The sequence below is a fragment of the Melanostigma gelatinosum genome (assembly GCF_949748355.1).
Source record: "Melanostigma gelatinosum genome assembly, chromosome: 6".
Taxonomy (NCBI): Eukaryota; Metazoa; Chordata; class Actinopteri; order Perciformes; family Zoarcidae; genus Melanostigma; species Melanostigma gelatinosum.
In genome coordinates, this window is record NC_136639.1 from 12,499,060 (window position 1) to 12,524,083 (window position 25,024).

At 41.8% G+C, this 25,024-nt stretch overlaps 4 protein-coding genes across 7 annotated transcripts; 3 read left to right on the top strand and 1 right to left on the bottom strand.

The window, feature by feature from the left end:
- The first annotated feature begins 289 nt into the window (after positions 1 to 289).
- Positions 290 to 3,516, top strand: med22 (mediator complex subunit 22). Of its 4 annotated transcripts, none has more exons than XM_079270911.1 (5): positions 290 to 359; positions 565 to 717; positions 841 to 921; positions 1,228 to 1,436; positions 2,955 to 3,516. In XM_079270911.1, exons 2-5 carry the CDS (start codon positions 595 to 597, stop codon positions 3,145 to 3,147), a joined length of 606 nt encoding a protein of 201 aa, XP_079127037.1. In that variant the 5' UTR covers positions 290 to 359; positions 565 to 594; the 3' UTR covers positions 3,148 to 3,516. The 4 variants fall into 4 exon arrangements, with proteins under 4 accessions (XP_079127037.1, XP_079127040.1, XP_079127038.1 ...); XM_079270913.1 differs by having other exon boundaries at positions 301 to 435; XM_079270914.1 differs by lacking the exon at positions 2,955 to 3,516 and having other exon boundaries at positions 1,228 to 2,566.
- A 148-nt stretch (positions 3,517 to 3,664) lies between these two features.
- cUnh9orf78 (chromosome Un C9orf78 homolog) lies at positions 3,665 to 6,240 on the bottom strand. The gene is made up of 9 exons (XM_079269665.1): positions 6,105 to 6,240; positions 5,863 to 5,922; positions 5,708 to 5,759; positions 5,537 to 5,607; positions 5,319 to 5,396; positions 4,853 to 5,050; positions 4,602 to 4,738; positions 4,393 to 4,497; positions 3,665 to 4,155 (listed from the first exon to the last, which is right to left on the bottom strand). The coding sequence occupies exons 1-9, from the start codon at positions 6,179 to 6,181 to the stop codon at positions 4,058 to 4,060; spliced, it is 876 nt and encodes a 291-aa protein (XP_079125791.1). The 5' UTR covers positions 6,182 to 6,240; the 3' UTR covers positions 3,665 to 4,057.
- Positions 6,241 to 6,291: 51 nt separating this feature from the next.
- On the top strand, positions 6,292 to 10,813 carry nfu1 (NFU1 iron-sulfur cluster scaffold homolog). The gene is made up of 8 exons (XM_079271128.1): positions 6,292 to 6,382; positions 7,663 to 7,757; positions 7,855 to 7,990; positions 9,216 to 9,282; positions 9,376 to 9,493; positions 9,594 to 9,657; positions 9,745 to 9,919; positions 10,490 to 10,813. The coding sequence occupies exons 1-8, from the start codon at positions 6,324 to 6,326 to the stop codon at positions 10,520 to 10,522; spliced, it is 747 nt and encodes a 248-aa protein (XP_079127254.1). The 5' UTR covers positions 6,292 to 6,323; the 3' UTR covers positions 10,523 to 10,813.
- Positions 10,814 to 11,269: 456 nt separating this feature from the next.
- Positions 11,270 to 24,571, top strand: gfpt1 (glutamine--fructose-6-phosphate transaminase 1). Its single transcript, XM_079270828.1, has 19 exons — positions 11,270 to 11,362; positions 12,785 to 12,892; positions 13,362 to 13,469; positions 13,569 to 13,694; positions 13,800 to 13,858; positions 13,951 to 14,085; positions 14,170 to 14,231; positions 14,313 to 14,392; positions 14,474 to 14,582; positions 15,063 to 15,226; positions 16,504 to 16,599; positions 16,758 to 16,855; positions 17,037 to 17,157; positions 17,516 to 17,673; positions 19,505 to 19,619; positions 20,029 to 20,156; positions 20,313 to 20,480; positions 20,965 to 21,126; positions 22,198 to 24,571. The coding sequence occupies exons 1-19, from the start codon at positions 11,356 to 11,358 to the stop codon at positions 22,240 to 22,242; spliced, it is 2,049 nt and encodes a 682-aa protein (XP_079126954.1). The 5' UTR covers positions 11,270 to 11,355; the 3' UTR covers positions 22,243 to 24,571.
- Positions 24,572 to 25,024: the final 453 nt, after the last annotated feature.

Here is a 25,024-nt window from a genome sequence, read left to right on the forward strand (position 1 = left end):
ACACGCACTGACCCGGAACCATATCATACTTTTTAAGTACATTTGGCTGGTAATACTATTGTGCTTTTAGTTTGAAATATAGGTATTCTGCCACTTATAAACGCGCTGTGAAGGTTACTCTCCAATAGTGTCGATTCATGACATAATTAACGAGATATGAGTATTATTACTTACATGTATTACAAAGAAAATTAACTTTTTTTTAGCGTTTAGCGGTGTGAAATCGGTGTTATTTCACTAGAGGGCGGTAACACACAGACACACCGGATGTCTACCTCCATTAAATGTCGAGAAGAAGAGCGAAAGCAGTACTTTGGGTCTCATTTTCACAAAAACGACATTGTTTTTCAAAGTATGCGGTAAGAATAAGTGATTGTCATCACGGAACGTGTAATAAAAATGTTTGCAGTTGCGCAGATATGAAAACTGCCTAAGGTAAACGTTTATCTCGTTTCTGTTACGAAAGCACGCGCCTTTTCTAGCTAGCTAGCTAGCTTCTCGCATGTTTTTATTACTAACCTCAGTATCCGAATGGACTTCTACGTGTCTGCGTGACGTGAACAGGTAACCTGCGGTGCCCCGTTCCTGAGCACGATGGCTGCTCAGAGAGTGCTCCCTCAAAGCAAAGAGTCGCTGCTGCAGAACTACAACAAGAGACTGAAAGATGACATCAGGTCCATTCTGGACAACTTGACGGAGATTATCAAAACAGCAAAGGTACAAAGATGCAGAGCCCCTTCTGTTTTAAGTTTATCACTTCTGAAATATCACAACGTCGCTGCAGCATCACTCACTATTTCCTGTCCTTTGCCCTCCAAACATTTGTGACATTCTCTCCAGATAGAGGACGAGACGCAGGTTTCCCGAGCAACCCAAGCAGAGCAGGACCATTATGAGATGCACGTGAGAGCAGCCAACATTGTGAGTATTGCACATGCAACTGCTCAGTTGTTTTTATTTTTATTTACTTGTTAGTATTTTGTTTAGTAGGGAGAGGAAAGATGAAAGACTGCACAGGAAAAGTCAGTTCATTCTGCTTAACTTTTAGTCCAAAATGTAACATTATCGTGTTACTTAAAATACATCGCATTAAATAGTATTGTATAAAATGTACAATTGGCATATATAAGCATTATGCTTCTGCCTGGGCCTTTTCAGTCATACTGTTTATGCGTATTTTGTGTGATGACTGAATATAAATACTTATTGATTGTGTTGTTGTATCAGGTACGAGCTGGCGAGTCCCTGATGAAGCTGGTCTCCGATCTCAAGCAGTTCCTGATTCTGAACGACTTTCCCTCGGTGAACGACGCCATCAGCCTCCAGAACCAGCAGCTCCGCTCGCTGCAGGAGGAGTGCGACAAGAAGCTCACCTCGCTCCGTGACGAGATCGCCATCGACCTGTATGAGCTAGAGGAAGAATATTACTCCTCCAGGTACAAGTAGGCTCATACTTGTCCCCATCCCACCGCCCCTCTCTTGTCCCATGCCCCGCACCATGTACTGTCTCACATCCACCATTCACTGCTGAACCCGAGGAAGGGTTCAGTTCTTCCCGCATCTAAACCCGACACTTGTTGGCTTGAATTTATCTCATCGTCATACCCAGACAGTACCATTCATCAACACCGATCATTGCTGTGGAGAACATCTCACTCAGTGACTTTATTGATTAGTAAGTGCCTTGAGTTCTTTCTGCTCTGTGACGTTCGTCATGATTGGACAAAGTTGAGAGGACTTTAGCATTAAAGGGGAATACAACTGAATATTAGTCATGTAAATGTATCCAGCTGCTGAACAATCACAGTTCAACATGTACGTTTGAGAATTTAATGCAGTTTACTTATGCAGTTTGAAAGCCAGAGGGCTTGAATGGTGACGGGATGAATTTCATCATTTAGAAAAGAAAGTTTGGGCATTAATTTACTGCTGGGTTTATTTCTAAACTGATCAGACTTTCTGTTGTTCTGCAGCGTCCAAGACGCTTTAGTGATGTTTTAAATAATAGTGTTTGTCAGGCACATCGCATGGTTTAGTGGAATGTACGAAACGAGGCCTTTTCTCATAGTTCATTCACTACTAAAATCATTTTAATTGAAGTTACAACCAGAGTTAAAGAAATTAAAGCACTGGGTGTTTTATTCATGGATGAATTGTTGGATGTTTGTTAAAAGGAGTTTTGCAAAACAATGCTTCGTAGGGAATCTACTTCAGACGAATTACACATTGAAAGAACTAAAACTTTATCTATATATATGTAATATTCAAATCATAAATGTAAAGGTGATGTACGGTACTGTGGCTGAATGCTTGGTTTAGACTATAAAATTCGACACGACTCTTGCAGTTATTTATTCGAAGTCAAATCTGAAAGTTTCTCAAGTAGACTTTTTTTTTTTTTTTTTTGTAAAAGCAGTTGGGTAATCATGTTTTTAATGATTCCGTCCTTCAGACCACAAGTGACTCGAGCTGTAACACTGCAGGCGACATTGGTTAACACACGTGTGGTTGCACCTGTACACCAGTTTGTCCCAGAACCAGAATGATTTAAGAAATAAAGTAGACAAAACACTGTAGTAGTGCGTCCTGTTTTCTGTGACAAAGTGCTCACAAGTGTCTCTCAGTCCTGTTTGGAGCATGCTGGGTGTGGGCCTTCCTTCCTCACTGCACTCACTCTGCTTTCTCCTCCATCAGCAACTAATCACATTGTTTTGCTGAACATAAAATCAACAGTTGATAAGGAACCCCTCTAACTACAGTATCTGATTTAATATACCGCTGTTTTAGGTGTTGTTCCAGTTTCCAGTGCTTCTTGCATAACCTCCATGCTTCTATCGTACGTGTGCTCGTCTTATGTGGATGAATGTGCTTATTCTGACCTGCCGCTCTCGTCTGCTCCTCTCTTTCTGTGCTGCGCTGATTCTTTGCCTCCTTCTGGTTTCCGCTCTGCAAAGCTACAGTCAGTGGGACAGCACTGACCTGCCACTGTACGAGGCCTACCGCCGACGAGACAGTTGGGCCTCGCCCGGCAGCAGCTGCAGCTCTACCCAGGGTGACCGGGAGGACGTGGAGGGACCTCCTTCACAGGAGACGAACCCCCAACACCACCTCAACGGACACGGGACGTCCTCTTTCGAGAAGCCGTGAGGAGAAACGAGGACTCTGATAAAGCGCCTGTTCTCACTTTGTACTTCAGTGGTTTGGCTGATTTAGTTTCTGTTACACATTGTGAGTTAGTATCTGATCAGGTCTGCCACTGTAATGTCAGACTTAAAGTAGACTTTGGCGTTGAAGATTTCTTTTGCATAAACGGGTAGTATAGCAAGAGTGAAATACAGGAACTACTAAACAAATACCTGGAAAAAGTCAGAATCCAAATGATTGCCTGTGAAACGCATCAGATGTAACATTCCCCTCATTTTACATGACTTTCAGAATGAACTTATGAATCTGCATTCATAGATTTACTGTATATTTAAGCCAAAAATGCTTAAACTTATTTTTTTTAATTAGTGTACCTCTGCAGCAGTGGATTGCCAGTATACATTCGTTTCTATTTTTAAGTTGGAGTATGTTCTGACATTTAGTTTGTAATGTTTTATACGTTTTGTTTTTTACTTTTCAAACACTAGTCACATTAAAGGACAACTTAAATATTGTCGTTTTACATGTTTTTATTATTTTGAAAGCCCTTCAAACACAAGTATACAACTAAAAGGAATAGGAAGAAAACTGTTTACAATTCATAGCAGGAATACCACTGAATTTACCACTTAGTTTTCCTTGGCTATCAGACAATCCTGAGCCATTTAGGCCATGTGATTTCCTTTGTGGAGTTCTCCTTAAACATGACACATCACAAAGCAAATGTACTGTTTACAGTTAACCACAAGAAGTTGTTTACAATATTTACAAAGCACTACACTGGCTTGGGTTTGGTTTGAAAAAAACAGTTCATCAAATTATCTTCATGGCTCATCTGGGGTCTTCAATCTTAATAAAGATGGATCTCAAGTTGAGTAAATTATTCTTGGAAAACAAACGACCATCCAGCTCCTCAATATCGGCGATTCATCTTCTTGAACTTCTCGTAATGGTAGTCATCTGTGGCCTTTTCGTTGTTTGGACGTTTGCGGAAGTTGGCTGGTGACAAAACTGGAGTAACAGAAGAGGGTATAAATCAGATTATACGTTTCAGAAGAGCAGTGAGCAAATGTCGTACTATTTGTATAACCAATGATCCAAATGAAGTCGCTAATGCCTGAGAGTTTATCAAAATAAGTACAATTATATATGCTCCTGTTTTAGTGTGCTTACACCGACTATAGCAGTCTACTGTTACTGAGCTGGTATACAAGAAGGACCAGTGCACAGCTGTGAACAGTCTCTTACCCTCTGGACCCGGTTTCTCAGTGTCTCCCACACGCAGCGGCCTTGCTTTGGGCTCTTCTCGGGGTCTGTGGTGCCTCTGTGGTGCGTTCACATCCTCACGATAGACTGAAAAAAATCGATTTACATAGTTAACCAACATTTCACCTCATTACCCTTCTGGTGTGCTCTCACTATTTGAAACCCAATGTTTATATATTGACAGGACTCACAGCGGTTGTGTTGGACGTAGTTGACGGCGATGTTGGTGGGTACAAATGATGTGCCTTGGTCTTTTTTCTTGTTCCTTTGTTCCGCCAGAAGCTTGGCCTTTGCGTCCTCCGTCTGGATAATGTTCTTTATCTTTGCACTGGGAGAGAAACCACAGAAGCAGGCTGTCAGTAACAGAGTTGTAAGCTAGTCACTGCCGTGTGACCAAATATTAATAATCCACAGGATCACTTTGAGAATCTCCGATACGTACTCGATGCCGAGATCGACTTCAGGGATCCCACTCAGCATCTGATTGGACAACATCTCCTCAGTCTTCTTGGCGGAGTTGACTCGGATGCTCTCAGGCAGCTCATACAGGTGGTCCTCTGCATTTTTCACCTTAACTTTCTGTTCCTCGGCTTCCACCACCCCCTTCTTCTTTCTCAGCTCTGTCTCAATATATTTCATCCTGTGAGGGTAGATTCATGAAAGAAATTAGATTTTAAAATATTTCCATGAAGCCCTTTGTTCACAACTGTGAGTGAGTATCCATAACTGTGTCCTAAATGCTGTGGATGTCAATCTTTTGTAATTTTAGAAATCTAAAATGTAGATATGCTCATGCAAACAAATGAAGAAATAGGTGGTGATTGGGATGAACCTTTCACCTAACTGAATGGCAAAGAGAGTGAGGCGGTGTCTGTATGTCACAAATGAAGAAAAATAAAAAGACGTACATGTCCGCATCCTCATCTCTTCTGTTGGTTTCAGCAGAAAAGGAAGTGCCCAGGTTCAGGTCCGTCTCCTCCTCTATCCTGCATGTGGAACAGAGATCATCTGGAGTCAAATCAGCATCAGATGTGATGACACACATGTTGCAATAACATACTAGAGCAAATGCAATATGTTAATCACCCTGCGACAAAATTATTGAAACAGTATGTGCTTTACTTACACGTCTCTATTCCTTTCCATGGCTTTCTTCAAGTCTATAACTCCTCCGGTCTTCAGTTTGAAAGGGTCATTCTAGAAGAGAAGTTGTATTTTAACAACGATGAATGAAACAAATAGCCAAATAAACACACACGGTTTCTAAACAAATACAAATTATAAACAGGTCACTCACATCAGTTTCAGCATCTGGTGGCAGTTTCTCCCCAACCAACAGGGCGGCCACACTAAACAAAAAGGAAATATCCATTTACATCTCTGTTTCGTAAGTCTATTGAAACATGTTCATAGCTTGAGAAACAGCGTTACACGGTTTAACATGCACGTTACCTGACTCCAGTCTGTCGTTTCCGCAAACTCTGTAGCTCCTTCGCTTCTTCAACTTTTGATCTAAACGACAAAGAAATACACGTAACTTATAAATGGCATAAAACAAAACAATAAAATACAAAGACACAAAGTCCGTTGATACACAGGAAGTTACTGTTTTTAACGAATGTAGCTGTTGGCTACCTTAGCTAACATGACGTTGATCTAACGTTAGCTAGTGTTTTGTTCTCGTTGTGTCTTACCTGACTTCTCTAGTCGTTTCATCCTCCTCCACATCTGACGAGTTCCTTCTACGTCTGAAGTTTTTGCCAGGCGGCATATTTAATGCAGTTTAACGTTATTTCGAAAAAACTGCGCTTGACAATAGCAGATGGTCGGATTTTGAGGGGTGAAGTGAAGCAAACGCACAATAACACACGTCACTTCCGCTACTTCCGGTTTTTTAAGTAACCAAAACAAACATGGCGACTTACAGGCAGGTCGCCAGGTTGTTGGGTGTTTCAGCGAGGCTTTCACGTTCGTAAGTTAAACGGTCTGTCATGTGTGAGGTATCGATGTCCTCTCATTTTACTTTTTTAATGCTTGTACTGATGCATCGACCTCTCAAGTAGCGTTACAAGAGGTCGACCGACGTTAACTGTTAGCGCTAGCTAGCTAGCTAAATTACAGAGTGACGCACAAGGATTATTAGTTATTATAGCAGCATGGTGTAATGAACGTGTATTTTACTGGTTTAACTCGTAACACCTGAGTCACACAGACATCAAAGTGTTTTGACAATGTTCAATTAATGCCATACTATAAACTATTATCGAACTAACATTAAACAACTAGCCTACACCTTGAAGTCAAATTCTAGTTGTGGCCTTTCTCAGTAGTTGGATCACTAGGATCTACAGCCTTGAGTCCAGGTGTGCATCTGCTTAACGTCTGTGAGGAAATAACAAGCTGCCACTAGTACTCGAGCGGATTGAGATATTGTCACTGACAGAACTCTTAAGTGTACCTTTGATTTTATATTTGAAGTTGTTTTGTTAGAAAATAAACCAGATTACATGTCAAAATTCTCCCTCCAATTATTTTTAGAAGTGGATTTTTCGTAGTTACTTTGCTAATACGTATGCAGCGTCTTCTATCTGATGCACAGCAGTGTTGGAATGGCTGGCTGTATACCAAATGTATAATACCATATAGATATCTAGTTCAGGGCTGACACATAGAAGCAGACAATCATTCATACTCGCATTCACACAATCGGACAATTCAGAGTCACCAATTAACCTAACCTTCATGTTTTTAGAGAAGAAATGTTCGACACCAGAACTTTCTTTGAGGCGACTAACAAATCACTGCAACACTTTGCCACACAAATAAGATGATAGATATGCCATAGTGTATATCTGGATGTATTTTAATGCCAGTAACTACAACATTCTGCATTTTGCCAGATAAAGGTGCTTTAGAATGCTAATTTATATAATTCAGTCAAAACACAGACTTGTATTGTGACTTCTCCTTGTCAATTGTTTTTCAATTTTTTTTTTTATTATACTATATTGATCCCTTTAAGGGGGAAATTTGTCTCTGCATTTGACCCATCCCTGTATATAGGGAGCCAATGAAAAAAGGTTTTACACAACTGATTCCTCTTTGAATCTGTTACTCCCTCCCATGTGGTGGTGAGGAAATGAAAAAGGCTTGCATGCACAGTGCATATTCAGTTTTTAGCAGCATACATTTGTTGCTGAAGTGTGATTTTTGCTGTAGTAACCTTTGGAATCTCTCTTTTGTGGTCTGCAGTCTCACAGTCAGTGGCTATCAGAGTGCCGGTTTACACTGGCCTTCACATAACACAGCAGTCAGATGGCCACAAAACCCCCATTGGGTTGTTCCTGGTTTGTATCCCTGCAGCATCCTTGTAGCCGTCTAACTAGGAAAACACTATATATGACTAATGTTACATTCTTGTCTTCATGTTTTGTCTCTTTCCAGGAAGGACAATGTTTGTGCAGACCCAGGACACACCAAATCCAAACAGCCTAAAGTTTCTGCCTGGTTGCACAGTTCTTGAATCAGGGACTATGAATTTTGCCAACCCTCGTGATGCTCACACCTCAGCCTTAGCCAGGTATATGACTTCTTAAATATAAGGTTACTGAATGGAGAGTAATTCATTGATTTCACAGCAGGCATTTTGATAAACAGTAGCAGGAAAAACACAGCTTTAAATGATAGCATTGATGTTTGCTGTGTTCCCGGCATCTCACTCTGAAATTGAATGCAGCCTCTATATTTAATAGTTGCGTTTGTGTTTGGTAAGATTTTTTTCACCTGCCATACCAGTTGCATTAGAACCAAAGCAACATCTGCACTCACAAAATAAGAAACAGCAAAGACTTCTGTGTGCTGCTCAGGTTGTCCTTGATTCCAATGCCTTTAAATGTGTGAAGCAGTGCACGCTTAGATTCTGTTTCTGCGGTTGCTTGTTTGAGTGTTTGCATCTAATTGAGCTTAAAAGCATTCTTTGTTCTCTTACTGTATGTGCTGTCGTAAATAATATCTTAGATTAGAAGTGTGAACTTCACAGCTGTTTAAAAGTTTGGAGTCGCCCGTTATATTGATGTTTTTCTTCTTTTACTTCAATCACTTTTTTGTGGACCTGACACTGAAACAGGTACTTGTACTTGTTCCCAATCTGCACGGATTTTGATGTTAAGCTTCCAGTTTCTTTTACCAGTGACTGGTAATTCTATTCTTATGTATCTGTTGTTCAGAGAGATCTTTGTCTCTTTCTGCACTTTCAAATGTCAGTCTGGTTGAACCATTGGACAGCATTTTGTTCTCCATGTTTTTTGCAAACCGTACCTACAAAATAACATCCATTTGTAAAGAGGACGGTCTGCAACCTAAAACCATGAATGACATTTCAAAAAGTGTAATAGACATGGTGCAGAATAATGTTGTCATGATACTGAGATTTTAACTTCGATACAATGCCTTGAAAAAAATCTAAATTCAATACACAGGGAAAAATTGTGAAAACATTGAGGGCATACCATTTTAAATTTGTATTAAAAGGTAAATATCAGTGTGTGTGTGTGTGTCAACTTGTTGGAGAGAAGAGAGAGCAGAAAGCGCAGCTGGTATCTGTATCGATTCTACAGAAAATGGGTATTGAAACCGTTTCAAATATTCAGTATGCAACACGAGTGCATTGATAATTCTTTTCTGTTTTTAAGCACAATATTTATGATTGGTTTGATCAGTATAGCTGTGTTTTAAGTGTCAAATAACCCTGTGTTTCATTCCAAATGTAAAAAAAAAGGTTCAGTAAAGTTCTGTGTTGTCTTCAGACAGCTATTTAGGATTGAGGGAGTCAAGAGTGTCTTCCTGGGCCCAGACTTTATCACCATATCACGGGTAAAACCAGGTCACGTTTACACGAACCTCATAGTGAAGCACATTATATTGCCATTGTTTGGAACAGCTTCTTTCCTTTCTGTCTCCGTTTAGTCTGATGAAAACATGGAATGGAAAGTTATCAAGCCCGATGTGTTTGCTGCCATTATGGACTTTTTCGCTTCTGGACTTCCCGTGGTCAATGAGGACAGCACACCGAGTGCAGATACAGGTACAGATTTCAACCAGCTGTGCGAGGAAAACACTAGACAGACAGAATTGTTTGGGCAAACTGTTTCTGAATGCCAAGAAATCTTCACTTGTTTTTTCAGCACCAGCAGATGATGACGATGAAGTAGTCGCTATGATCAAAGAACTGCTGGATACTCGAATAAGGTGTGACATCTAATATTGTATCAGCATCTGTTTCACGTTACCACGGCGTTCTGTCCTTTCTCCACACGTATCGATGTTCTTCCCCAGGCCAACAGTGCAGGAAGACGGAGGGGATATTGTGTATCGGGGGTTCGAGGACGGCGTTGTAAAACTGAAGCTGCAGGGCTCCTGCACCAGCTGTCCCAGTTCCATTGTTACTTTGAAGAGTGGAATCCAAAACATGCTGCAGTTTTACGTCCCCGAAGTTGAATCGGTGGAAGAGGTTTGTCCTGTATTTAACATTCTAGATACATATTAGAACAGCCGAGACTTTAAAAACAAATGTTTTATGTTGTAATTTTGTAAGTTGTATAAGCACTGTAATTTGTTTTATTACCTTTTATACATTTATAATAGCAAATGCCTTGTCATTACTCATAATTGTAGCTGTTGTCAACAACGTAGGAAGGAGTTATGCCATTTCTAGATTTTATTTTTTTATTTGATATATTTTTAAACTATTTATTTTACTTGGAGTGAAGAGAAGTTAAAATAGGAGTGATGTATTCAAACCTTTTGGTTTTCGTTAATACTCGCTGGAGTTTATTTAATGCCTGCCTTGTCAGTCAGTTAGAGTAATCTAGTCTACTGGAAATGTCTGCATGAACCATCTTTTCAGAATCTGACTGTGACAGGAAGAATCCAACTTCAGTTTTATTTCTAAGATGATAAAAGGCAGTCTTGGAAATATTAGATGTGTGCTTCTGGAAGTTAAGATCAGCATTATGCGGTGGGAAAAGTCAGTGCTACTTTAAAGTGTTAACTGAACTTGTTGTTTTTTTCCCCCCCACAGGTGAAGGACGACGAGGAGGCTGCTCAAGTTTGAACTGCACTGAAACCACATTTACACATTCCTCCCTCCCCTGGCCACCTCCTTTACTGCAAGCCATAGTTGCAATAAAATGAGCTTGTGTATAGCATAGCTGTCATCATCATTCATCCAGATGACGTCTTTGATTTGATGGCAACTTTCTGCAAAAGGGGGACTGAAGAGCCCAGAAATAAGAACTGATGACTGGAGCTGCAATACATATTATTTATGATTTCACATTGTTACAACTTTTGAATCAGTCACTAGTCAAAACAGGCTTAACATGTGTATGTATATAAATAAAGATTGTTGAAATATTGTATGACTGTCCTGGCTCCTTTTTTTATTTTATTCTAATCGAACATTATCACATTATCACATAACATGACATTCGAAAAGCTGTGTGGCTGGAGGCCTTAAGACAGGAGACCTATAGTAGTATTTTTATAATCCTGGCTATGGCCTTGTCATGCACCGAGGTTAGTTAATAAGCATGATGACAAATGATTAGTCCATTAATCTAAACGTTAATCGACAATTAGTTATAGTGTTGCATAGATTTTACATTTATTTGCAGTTGGCAGGGAGCACAGGCCTGTCATTGCTTAGTAATGTTGACTTTGGGTTGTGCTGAATAGCCGCATGCACAGCTGGCTGTCCTATCCACGGAGCTGCATCCTGATGCCACGTCAGGACTGCTGCCTGCGTCGAACCTGTAAAGTGAGAGGCGCGACGTGACTCGACCAATCAGAATACGCCGTGGAAGACTGTTGCTGCTTGCTCTGAGTCAGTGAAAACAGAGGCGAGGTCTACGTTACATCTGACAGGCTACCCGAGCAGCTGTAGACATGTGTGGTGAGTACTGAATACATTTTACATGTATGTTCATTTGGAAGTACCAGTAGCTTATTCCACATCTACCAGAACAGCAGTCTGAAGTACAGCTAGCATCGTTAGGCTAAAGCAAGGAGCTGGCGTTAGTCAGTTGAAGTTAGCTAGGGGTGGCTAACCTGAGTTAGCTAGCATGACCTGGTGCTGCTGATGCTGTTAGCTAGCCAATTATAAAGCAACCACTGTTTTATGTTTCTCCGTAACGTTAACGTTCCTTCTTTATGTGTGTTTTAAGTTAACAGTGTTAAGCACTGTTCGCACATCTAGGAGTAATGGTAATGATTCTTCCTGCTGACGCAGCTTCCGTGGTGTGTGGGGACCATCGTGTAACTTTCTACCTTCCACTAAGTCACTCTGTGATTACACTTATCAGAACAGATAGACTGACGTTAGTTGGTATTCTCAGGATATAAAAAGAAATGCTTCTCTATTAATATTTTAAAAAAGCACGGGTTCGTTTTACTCTTGTTAAACTTATTTCTAAAGCAACGTTTGGTGTGATTTATTGTGCTTGCCTGCTACCACACTTTTCCTTGGCGATGTTCTCCTCCCAGCATTCCCTCAAACCCTTCTCTTCTGAATGAATGCGCTGTTGAACAGAGCATGTATCTGTTATTAATGCTTAGCTGTTTAACAGGGCTGTATTTCATGCCTCCCTTTGGCTAATTAAGGTGACACTGCTGTCATTGTCAGTAATTCGCTGGAGAAAGTGTGGAATGCATATCTGTGCAGGGAAGACTGCTGATTATTGCTGAAATATGTCATTGAAATGCTTAAGTTTTGATGGTTGTAGCATAATAGTGTTTAAGTCAGTTTTGTAATTCAGATTTACAGACTGCAAACATCTTAAAATCATATGTCATAGTTGTATAAGTATCTGGGACAAAAACGTTTTTGACTTTTAGTCTAGTAAATAGTAGAGGCTGACATCCCTTGGTAATGCTTATCCCACTTCGTCACATCTTAAGGAATCACATTATATTATCGTTGGTTTCAACCTTTACATCTTCATTCTCATATTGGTGTAAATATTATCATGCATCGACTTCAGATGGAATTATACTGAGATTGTATGACTGTCATGTTTTGGTTTTACAAAATGCATTTGTACAGATAAACAATTCCAAGAATGATGTAATGACGGTAGACCACAGATTGTTTTCTGTGATTTTGCACAGATTTGTATGCAATCAAAATATGCGTAACATTGTAATATACTTTTTTTTTTATTCTTGAAAGGCTTTTCAGTCAGTCTTTGCTTTCAGCTGCACTTCTAAGAATACCTTTTTAAAGGAAGACGTAATTAACAAAGGTCTATTTTATAGGGCAGAACTTCTTCATATAGAAACGCAGCTCTGACGTAAAGATTTAGTTCCTTCTTCCCAGGAATCTTTGCCTATCTCAACTACCATGTGCCAAGGACTCGCCGTGAGATCCTTGAGATCCTCCTCAAAGGTCTGCACCGTCTGGAGTACAGAGGCTACGACTCAGCTGGTGAGAGAGATGGAATAGGCTCTTATCAACAACACACACCTTTTTTTGTTTTATCTGGCCTATTTCCTTGACTGTCTCTTCATTGTCTGCCTGCAGGACAGTTATTCCGATAATGCCACCAATTTGCTGATGGTGGCTGCAGCATTACATTAATGCTGCATTAGAATTGTCTTTCAGTCACACTTGATGTGTTTATTTTTTAATTCGGAACACAAAGCAAGTCTTTGTGAATAATTGAACAGCCATTATCCTGTTGCTGGGTTAGACTTACTGCCCCACTAATGGAGTTAATTCACTATGAAGTCTTAAAGGTTGTTTTTTTTTCTCCTCGTATTGTAGCAGCGTGTTATGTTGAAATTCTGTTCTGGCATTAAACAGGACGTAATAGCACCATAATATATATTTATTTAAGGACTTGTGATCACTGTAATTCTCATGCAAGTTTTGTTATTGAATTGTCTTTTGTTAGGTGTGGGAATAGATGGTGGCAATGGCAAGGACTGGGAGTTGAATGCAAAGTCCATTCAACTGATCAAGCAACGTGGAAAAGTGAAGGCTCTTGATGAGGAGATCAACAGTAAGCCAAGTGCCATGAATCAACCATTGAGAAATGATTCCTTGTGGATTTGTCATTTTGTGTACTGTGGGATACTGAATATTGGTGTTGGCCCTTTAGAGCAGCAAGATATCAACATGGATGTGGAGTTTGATGTTCATCTCGGCATCGCTCACACCCGCTGGGCTACCCACGGTGCACCAAGCCCAGTCAACAGCCATCCACATCGCTCTGACAAGAGCAATGGTCAGTTGTGTTTAGAGATGCAAAGCTAACACACGGCTCACTTTTCTGACCTGGTTGCAGGTATCTTGATATCTTAAAGTTTCTCATCATCTTTCTGGTCTGCAGAGTTCATTGTCATTCACAATGGCATTATCACCAACTACAAAGACCTGAGGAAGTTCTTGGTGAGCAAATATTTATCATAAACTACAGTATTCCAAACACTTCTTCATCACGCTGACAGGAGAAAGGAATAACTCTCTTTCCGTCTCCGCAGGAGAGCAAAGGCTACGACTTTGAATCAGAGACCGACACAGAGACCATCGCCAAGCTGGTGAAGTACATGTTTGACAACCGGGAGAACAATGACATCAGTTTCGCTACGCTGGTGGAACAGGTGACTCAGCTGCTGGTAAGGACCTGCTCATGCACACTAATGCTCCTGAAGTGCTCAGCAGATAAAAGAGCCTGATGAGTTTGTTCTTCCACCTGCCAGGAGGGATCGTTTGCCCTGGTCTTCAAAAGTGTCCACTACCCTGGGGAGGCGGTTGGCACAAGGTACACTCTTACTGATGCTGCCAAACTGTCGTTGGCCATTGTTGTTAAGTATTGTTGATTGATAGAGATGTTGCTGTGCAGGAGGGGAAGTCCCCTGCTGATGGGAGTGCGGAGTGATCACAAGCTGTCCTCGGATCATATTCCTGTGCTCTACCGCTCCAGTAAGTTAAACCTTCAGTCTGATTCCGTCCATGTTTGATGCAAAAGTGTGACTGAGGTCAGTTTTTCTTTTTTTCCCTCAGCCAGTAAAGACAAGAAGGGCTGCAGCGCCCTACCCAGGATGGACCAGGACACCTGCTTGTTCCCTGTGGATGAGAAAGCCGTGGAGTACTACTTTGCCTCTGATGCAAGGTGAGCTGATACCTGTGTCTCTGCATCCAAAGACTTTCCATGCTCCCCAGTTCCATGTGTCTCACCTGCATCTGTGCAGTGTAAGGGCTGCCCCCTGAAAGTCGATGACTCGAATCATCCGTTGGTGATCCCTCCGTCGACTTGTCGAGTCGTCATTTTATTTCAGAGGCTAGATCTATGAAGAAATTCTCTTGTGTTTATGTTTAAATTGTTTACATTTGTTGTAAAGATGAGAGTTGTGACGACTTGAACAGAAAAGTTACATCCACAAAGCATGGTAAACATGACTGGGTCTGGCGGGTTGCAGACATCGCATCAGACCTGCACAGAGGACAGTCCACCCCAGTTGACAGTCGCTCCGGGAGAAGGTGGCCCCGTTCCTTCCTGCACAGTGACAAGTCACAATGAGCACGAAGTCAGCGAGGTCCGGGCGAAGGGTGCTGTAAAGCTCTTTGTGGTCTGTCTCTCTCGTCTCTACAGCGCAGTGATTGAGCACACAAACAGGGTGATCTTCCTGGAGGACGATGATGTGGCTGCCGTGGTGGAAGGCCGGCTGTCCATCCACAGGATAAAGCGCACGGCAGGAGACTATCCAGCTCGCGTCATCCAAACCCTGCAGATGGAGCTGCAGCAGATCATGAAGGGTGAGTGGCAGGTCGGCCTCTGATCGATTCATTTTCTCTCCATCATATGTTTCCCCTACACACATTTGCAAATTAGTCATTGTTGAACTGCCTTGTAATTTTGTCCCGAACCCTGTTATTACTGTGTACGTCTTAATGGGAGACAGCCCTGAGGCCGTCCTTGTTATCATCCAGCTAGTTACAACCCTTCTGGATCCGTTGCTCCACCAGGGAAGCCACTGTCATTAAAAGGACGACTGAGTTACAGGTTTATTAGCCTCACCGTCCCTCTCTGAGCCAAAGGTGATAAATATTGCAGTCAGTATGTAGTAGAGCAGTGAAACACTTTTGGCTTTGTAGTCTCGCACACATAGGATTTAAAATCAAACAGAGTCACAAGCTTTCAGTCTAAATGTCAGCTTTAGTTTGAGAATATTTAAATTTACATCAGATGAACGGTGTAGGGATTGAAGAACTTTTCAGATAGATACATGATTCTATTATTATTACACTATTTTTGATATTGACCTGCTGAGACCAACAGTCCAAAAACTATTTTTTTTGTTACTATTGTACAACAAAAAGGACCAGCAAATGCTCATATGCCAGAAGCTGGAACCAGCAAACAGCAAATTGTTGCAGCTCTAACGGGGACTAAAATCTATTGATAAAATTAAAATAGTTTGCTGTGATGTTGTTAAATTGGGGAACTTTAATTAAAAAGGGAGTCATGCCTTGCACTGTTCATCCTCTATGGATGTGAACGCTCTTAAAGCTGAAGGACACAATAAAGAATGTGAACTTTCGTATTTCTCAGTCGTCCAGCAGAGGGCAGATGTAAGCTGATATTGGCTGGGTAAATTTATTTGCTCTCGACATTCCTTTGCGGTCCTGTCATTACTCAGCCTCTCTCTTCTGTTTCAGTTTCTGCTGAATAACCTCATTTGCATGACCTAAATTGCTGAAAAACGCTCGCATGTTTTGCTGTCAGTTTATTTTTAATGTAAAAACACTCATCTCCCTGATGTCCCGTGTTTGTTTTCTTCATGTAAGGAATGACTTGTACTGTGGCTCTGAATATGTTAATATAGCAACAAAAAGAAAGTAACTCCCTACATTTCCAGGAAAGCCTCATTTATTAGTAAAAACATTGTAAAGATCTTTTTGCTTCTCCAGGAGCGTGTGGTTTGTTTTCATGCACTTAATGTCACTTCATAAAAAGTCCATCACCGTGTTCTTAAGAGGCATTTACGTTAGTGTTGTAAATGGTCCCCTGACTTCTGATCCTCCCTCCACAGGCAACTTCAGCTCCTTCATGCAGAAGGAGATCTTTGAGCAGCCGGAGTCTGTGGTCAATACAATGAGGGGGAGAATCAACTTCGACGACAACATAGGTCAGTCTTCTCAGTGGCCACTGATGTAATAAAACATCTATAAACGCACTGTTTTCTTCTCAAATGCGTGCATGAACACATTGATCATTGTCACTTTTTTTTTTTATGAGTCATAAACTAATGGAGCAGAATGATGAGTTCTCTGTTTTGCTTTTCAGTGATACTAGGTGGACTGAAGGACCACATCAAAGAGATCCAGAGGTGCCGGCGACTCATCCTTATTGCCTGTGGAACCAGCTACCATGCAGGAGTAGCGGTGAGTAGCCACCTCACCAAATGGACATAATGGAAACATGTCTGTCTTGCCATCCATATTGAATCCATCAGACCAGTAGGTCATGACTGTATTGTGGACACAGGTGTGAGTTTCTCTGCTCTGAGCTCCACTGGCTTGTTTTAACACAATGATGCTGAACAGTGCTCTGTTGCTTTCCCAGACCCGCCAGGTGCTGGAGGAGCTGACCGAGCTGCCTGTCATGGTGGAGCTGTCCAGTGACTTCCTGGACAGGAACACTCCCGTCTTCAGAGACGACGTCTGCTTCTTCATTAGCCAATCAGGTGGGGTGGCCGGTGCTATTTTTCCACTTTCCATCCCTGGGTGCCACTCTGGTGTTTGCCAATTCATCTCTTTTTATCTTCATCTTGAGTTTGGTCTCTGCAAAGTCAAACTTGTGCTGTACTGTTCTGCTGTAGTCTTCTGAATGGGTGTATGTTTGATTTGTGTGATGTGTATTTATTCCTTTTTTCAAAGTGTGTTTGATATTTTTTAGTGTTTTTTTTTCTGTTTAAGCTGTTTTGAATCAGTCCCATGTGCTGCAAAACCCATTTCCTAACAAACTAATAAATCAGCAATATTTTACTGTCGGAACTGTTCGATTTCATGAACTATGTTTTCCTATTGCTGACAATTTTCCAGGGGAGACGGCTGACAGCCTCATGGCGCTGCGCTACTGTAAGGAGAGAGGAGCTCTGACTGTGGGCATCACCAACACAGTGGGAAGCTCCATCTCCAGGGAGACCGACTGCGGAGTCCACATCAATGCCGGGCCGGAGATCGGAGTAGCCAGCACCAAGGTGAGCCTGTTTCTTATGGATACCAGCAAGCTGCGTTATCTGGGAAATGTCTACACAGTATCTACAAACTACAAGCTTTCTTCAGATAAAGGGTTAGTTTGCACACTGAACTTATTGCTCAGTAGAGGAAAAACAATGTGTCTATTTTCTCTGGTCACAAGCACCTGCCAATGATAACTGTCACATTTTAGGTGTACCTCACGTCAAATCCCACCATAAATATTTGCATTGATAGATGGCACCTGGGTAAGAGGAAACATACTTATGTTTTGGGTGAACTGACCTTTTTATATTCCCAGTTTGAAGAAACTGTACACCAATTTGTTGCGTCATCTCAGAAATTAACTCGACGCCCACTGAATGAAACCCAGATGAGTCTGGCCCTGCGTCCTAGAAGCTGACGTTTTCTTCCACTCTGAACCCTTTGGGAGTTGACAAAGCCTGATCTTGTCTTCTCGACTCATGTAAAGCTTGGATCTTTGGTTTTTCTTCCTGTCCCCCCCCACTCCCTTCTCAAAACCAAAAGGTTTTGCCAGTTTGGACTCCGAGTAGTTGAGCCCCAGCTAGTGAAGAGTGTGTAGCAGGTCCCTCCCCGACCCAGCCCTTGGGCTTGGCTCAGGTACTCTTGTGCTGCCCCAGAGCACGTCTCAGAGACGCCATCATTTACTGCTTGGCTGGCTGGGCCACACACCCAACGCAACCAAATGCTGCAACCCTGCTCATCAAATCTATGGAGAACACGTATCGCACTCCATTGCTAAGTGTCTCCAAATTCATCTATTTGGCATCTACTTTCTTTATATCGTGCTAATTTGAATTGTTTTGTTCACTGGAAAAAGGGAAAAAGCTATTTTCCAATTCTGTTCATCATATTCAAAATGTATGTAATAAGTGGAGACAAAATATTTTGATGCTATCAAAAGGCAAATCCTTCAGGCAGGTCAACTGACTAAATAGTATTTTTTTCGAATGATGTAGCAGTATCTTTTGAAGAATTTTCAGGGTTACAACATGTGTTTTCTAGTCCACAACTGTGTCTGTTTGAGAGAATTGTTTCATCTGTATTCAAGGGTGGTCATCTTAGCAAACTTTAAAAGTTGGTAAAGAACCCCACAGTTTACTATGTGAATTACATATGTTGCCACATCTGACCCGCCCGCACAGACTGTCAGAGTTCTGAGGGACTGTGGTTAGCGTGTTGTCGGGGGGGAGAAACAGTGTCATGGTTTTACGGTTGTTTTCTTTGCTTTCCTGAGTCTGGTGGGTGCTGAGAAATGACTTTGCTTCACTCGAGCACTGATTAAATCTTCCAATTGGGCATGGAAGGCCTCCAAACGTGCTCGGAGATGAAGGAACAGAGAGGGAGTGGGCGGTGATGACGGCAGGCATACGGTCTCTGAACTGCTGGGGCTTTGAGCAGTGACGTTTGCAGAACGATCACAGGCTGTGCTCTCTGAACGATGTTATGTTATCACGAAGTTCTCCAGGATGAGCAGCACTAGCTTGAGTGAGCTCAACTGCATGCATTTTAGTGCTGCTTCGCGAGAAACTAAAATCCACCTCCTTCGTTTCTCATCTGGTGCAGATTATATGCTGGAGACGAGAAGCACAGACTCCAAGAACTCTACTAAAAAAAGAGGCTTAAATCAGGATCTGGTTGCTGCTCTTTGTTTTCAATATATTCTATGTATGTATGCATACATATCAGGTCAGCAAGGCTGCAATGTCCAGTGGTAGTTGTGGCCGTTCTACGTTCATGCACGGATCATCAGAGTTATAATATAATGCTAACCGTAATAACGCATGCAATCTGTTTTTCTGTGCTCTGCAGGCCTACACCAGCCAGTTTGTGGCCCTCATCATGTTTGCACTGTTGATGTGCGATGACAGGATTTCCGTACAGCCCAGACGCAGAGAGATAATCCAGGGCCTGAGGGTGCTTCCAGGTAAATCAAGCCCAAAGTATTCTGGTTCAGAAAAATTAATTCTGATCACATGTGAGATTACAATGTAAAGGGGTGGATAACCAATGATCAAGTACACTTAAAGCCTGTTTTATTTGTGTTGTTTGGAAGAGGAAGCTAAGTGATGAGAGTGGGATCAGAAGAAGAGAGCGCTGTAGGCTCTTGCGTGCTTCTCTAGATCTAATTCATACGATGGAATGTCCTGACTGGTAAACTAATGAGGAATGCCATGCTGCCGCTCCCAGCATTGAGTCTGAGACCATATTCCAGCATGTGACAGTGTCATGGTCACACAGTATTTTATTTCAGATTTTGCATGATAGTTTTAGTTTTTTGCTTCTTCTTTGCTATTTTTCAAAAGAATCCTTCTTCCCATCTGTTTTTCTGTTAGATCTGATTAAGGAGGTCCTCAGTTTGGATGACGAGATCCAGAGTTTGGCAACGGAGCTGTACGAACAGAAGAGTGTCCTGATCATGGGCAGAGGCTACCATTATGCGACCTGCCTGGAAGGAGCACTGGTGAGCAAATACAACCTTCTTTTCCACCAGCTTCGTTTTTACTTCAGAGGTGCACTCTGTCTTTCTGTTTTTGAAATGTAAACCATCATGACTACATCGTCAGCATAGCTTTTCTTAACCCATGGAGTTTTTTTTTTCTTTTCTCATCCTGTGTAGAAAATCAAGGAAATCACATACATGCATTCAGAAGGCATCCTGGCTGGAGAGCTGAAACATGGTCCCCTGGCTCTGGTGGATAAACTCATGCCAGTCATCATGATCATCATGAGAGACAACACCTACACCAAATGTCAGAACGCCCTGCAGCAAATTGTTGCCCGCCAGGTAAGACCGCCGTACGGCCTCCCGAAAAAATATGAATGTTGTGATATTTAGGAAATGGTCTTAAATATCCTGTTGCAGTGGTGAACTGAAGTGATTGACCCCGCAGATTTGTAACTCTGTCTCTAAATTGCTCATGAAACATTATGTTGTGGAAACTGACTCAGTTAATTCATTTGAGCTCTGATTTTACAAGTAAGTTTGTTGTTTTTTGTGGCATTATTGTGAATCAGAGCCTTTGAAAAAGTCTTAAATTTCATGTTTGCATTTTTAAACTCCCTGAACGCTTGATGATTTTCACAGTCTTGTCTGTGCCACACCTCTGATCCTTCATCTCATTAAATACAAGGCAGGGCTCTTTCCAGCGTGACATCACTGCTGTCAGTAATCTGTGGCAGATGTGGGTTTAAGAGGTGTGAAAATCAACTGAGAGAGGTTCCAGGTTTGGGACCAAATTGACAGATGATTTGCTTTGTTTGATTTATAGGGCCGCCCCATCGTGATCTGTGACAAAGATGATTACGAGACCGCTAAGAACTCCAGCCGCACCATCAAAGTGCCTCACTGTGTGGACTGCCTGCAGGGCGTCCTGAGCGTCATCCCGCTGCAGCTGCTTTCCTTCCACCTGGCTGTCCTCCGAGGTTACGATGTAAGTACTGTCCCTTCAGGCTCGGCGCTAACTGATGATCGCAACCGTTTTACCAGATGAGATTTATTAGCTCACCTGTCACTGAAGACTAAAAAATGCTCTGAAATATCAGTTTCTGAACTCTCGCATCTCCACCATTTGCATCTGCAGTCATCATTGTAACTAAAAGCTTTCGGTATCGGTAGTTTGTCAGTGTTTACATATCTGGTCACTGTGGGAAATAGTCACAATAATAATAAGAGTACAAGTTGAGAACAATGGACCTCATGCAAGAGCATTTCCCTATCATCTGAATTTTCTCTTACTTTCTTTCATAAGGTGGACTTGTAAGAGTGTGGCACGCAGAGGTCGTGTTAACCAAATATTTTCCATCATTGACGGGAGTTTTTTTTAATAATGATGTAAAAATCGGAAGTAATTTTGACGGACTGGAGGCTTTAGAGCGTCTGTGATCACTACATACAGATACACAATCTATAAGCTCGTTCTGTATATTACCGATTACAAAAAAACACACGTACAGTATCGAGAGCGCTACCGCCACCTGTGTGTCAGTCAAAAACAAATCTAAGAAATGTAAACAAATTATATTACAAGACAGATGTAATCATTTCCAAACAAACTAAAATGGTGTATAAACACCGGATCTTTTATCATCACTCACGCAGAACAGACAGCTAGCAGAACGTGACCAGATGTTCACTGAATTTGACAAAAAGTGTATTTGATTAGAATCACAGACTCCGCCTTTCTTTTTTTGTGTGGTTTAAACAAAACTGCAGTGTGCACATCTTTGGCCTCCGTCTTATCATCATAAAAGTATTAAAGGGACGGGTAATAATAGATTATGACGGAAGTTTTACAACCGTTTCCGTCAAAATGATGAGTAGCAAGGATTTGGGAATCGTTAGTCTGCCAAGCTGCCGTATCACTGCTGGTTGTTATGATTTAGCTAAATCGTACTTGATAGTTTGACCGTAGCATTCAGTCAACAGTAGAAAATCCTCATTACTTGTTGTCCATATATATTGCTGTTTATTTAGTAAATGACCTCCCTCTGTTTAAATACAGGTGGACTGTCCAAGAAACCTGGCCAAGTCTGTGACCGTAGAGTGAACCGCACCAATCATCGCAGAACAACAAAAGCCTGGCGGACGCACATTCAAACGCGTACAGATGGCAAGGGAGCGTCTGTCTGCAGAAACCAAGAGAAACCAATGTCCCGTTCATATATCTTGCATCATGGCTCTTTGTAATGCAATCTTTTACTCAACAGTTGTGTATCTCACTGTTTCATTGTGTCTGTATCTCACGTTCACTTTTTCCCAGAAACCTTTGGCATCATTGTCGTATTATTGTTAGAGAAGCAGTTTTGTCTGAGGTGGCGAGGTCTGGGCTGGCAGTGACCGGTCCTCAGCAAGCTCTGGGTTTGTGAAGCTAACAACTGACACTGGGAGCATCTTGGAGCTGCTGTTTAAGCCGTTGAATGACAGAAGTTGTGTTTTAAAGACCTTACTGACTCTTTTTTTTCCTTTAGTGCAATGATTTGTAGTTTAGTTTGGATATTTTTTCTTTGGCAGCTAATCATTTGAAGTGTCTTTACTCGGCATTTGAAGTAAACGACCGTCTTAAATCATTCCAAGTCACAGGTCATCGCTTCTTAATTGTAGCGCAGTTTGCCGGTGTTGACTCAGTTTCTCTCTTTGACTTTCTTCTGAGGACACAGCTGTCTGAAGTCTTTGTGTGTAGGCTATAGAAGCTTGTTCTGGTCTATAAACCTAGTGTTTTGTATTTTAAACTTGGCTCAGTTAGAGAATCGGCCTCGTTTACTAAGCCACATATAGGGTGTGAGATTGTTTGTTACGTACACTAGTTTTGCTTTGACAATTATCTGTACATTATACTGGTACTTAACTATCTGTGCACAGTTTAGTTCGTATGCTGACCTTACTGCTAATCGCAGGTTTACATTTGAACTATAAACTGAAATAATTCAAGTGAGATGAAGTTACTAACCTGAAGTAAAAGTTGCACCCAGTTCCCAACCCACACCTTGCCAGCACAACTACTGCAATATCGGGACCATTTGTAGGTTCTTTCTTTTGTTACATTTAACGGCCTTTTCTTTTTCATTATATTGAAGGTACTCTTTGATTTGAAATGTTACTGTCATTTGAAATATACTGTCAAACCAAAAATCTCTACAATGACTTTGGCAGTTGTAAACCAAAACATATATATTTATATGTTCATCCTATATAGTGTACTGATGCTGGTAGCTTGTGTTGTATGAAGGCCTAAAAAGGGGCATAGACAGTTGTATGTCTATTCTACTATTGATGAATCTATTAATTGATTAAGCAGATTTAGATTTGTTTTGATTGGAGGCATAAACAAAGGATGCTGCACTGAATCCTAGCAACCTCTGTTGGGTTACTGTTGAGTGGGGTACTGTACAGTATATTAGTGGAACTGATGCAATAAAGTGTCGCGTAACTTCCCTTTTTATTGTCCGAGCTCATTTGGTGAGAAGGTACAGTTCAGGCAGGGGCGGACTGGCCATCGGGGATACCGGGGGAATCCCCACTAGGCCGACGGGGTTTGGGCCGGTCCAATACCGGACCACCTCCATCATCAACCGGCCCTCTGCAGCCATGTCATGTCTCACCTCCTGTCTTGGGGAGATAAAGGCGTGGATGAGCAACAACTTTCTCCAGTTAAACGGTAGCAAAACCGAAGCCCTCCTTGTTGGCACTCCACACCAGGTTCAGTCATCCTCCATAACTCATCGCACCTTCGACGGTCAGGTCATCCTCCTCGCCTCCACAGTCACTAATCTGGGAGTTAGGTTTGACCCACACCTGTCCTTTAATGACCATATAAAACACCTGTGCAAAACCTCGTTTTATCATCTCAAAAACATCTCCAAGCTCCGCCCCACTTTAACCCTGTCAGATGCAGAGAAGCTCGTCCACGCCTTTATCTCCTCAAGACTGGACTACTGCAACGCACTATTCACTGGGATCACTGCCAAGAACATCCAGAAGCTGCAATACATCCAAAACAGCGCTGCCAGGATCCTGATGAGAGTCCGGAAGTATGAGCACATAACACCCATTCTGCACTCTCTACACTGGCTCCCTGTCTCATTCCGGATTGACTACAAAGTCCTACTACTCACACATAAATGCATAAATGGACACGCACCTCCCTACCTACAAGACCTCATCACTCCCCAAATCTCCACCCGCACCCTCAGATCATCAAACAGCTCGCTCCTCCGGGTCCCCAGCACCAAGCGCCGCACCATGGGCGACCGGGCCTTTGGCTCGGCAGCTCCACGCCTGTGGAACAGTCTCCCTGACCATCTAAGGGCAACACAGACACTGGTCTCTTTTAAGACTGGCCTAAAAACCTTTTTATTCAGGAAAGCCTTTCTGACCTAAGTCACTGTCAGTTATTTCTTTTGTTTGTTCATTCACTTATTTTTTTTTTATGTTTTAACTATACTTTTTACTATGTACTGGCTCTGTGGCACTCTGAGATAAAAAAAAAAAAAATGAAAAGTGCGTTACAAATAAAATACATTGTTATGATTATTATTAAGAGTTTGGACTTCCACGCTTCAGGCGACACATCCTGCCAGCAACGAGGGGTTTTCTTTCATTTCATTTTTCCAACTTGTGTGTTTCGTTTGTTGTAAACTCTAATTAAAGGTAACCTGAATATAGTTAGATTGTATCGTTTCCTGTTAAAGGGAATTATTACGGTAACCCTCAAGTTACTGAAGGGAAATAGAAAACAGCCCTACCTAGAACATGTGCACCAGCGCCACTGCGTAGAACCATCTGATACTATCCCAGAGTTCAGCATATTCATCTAGCAAACGATAGCCAGT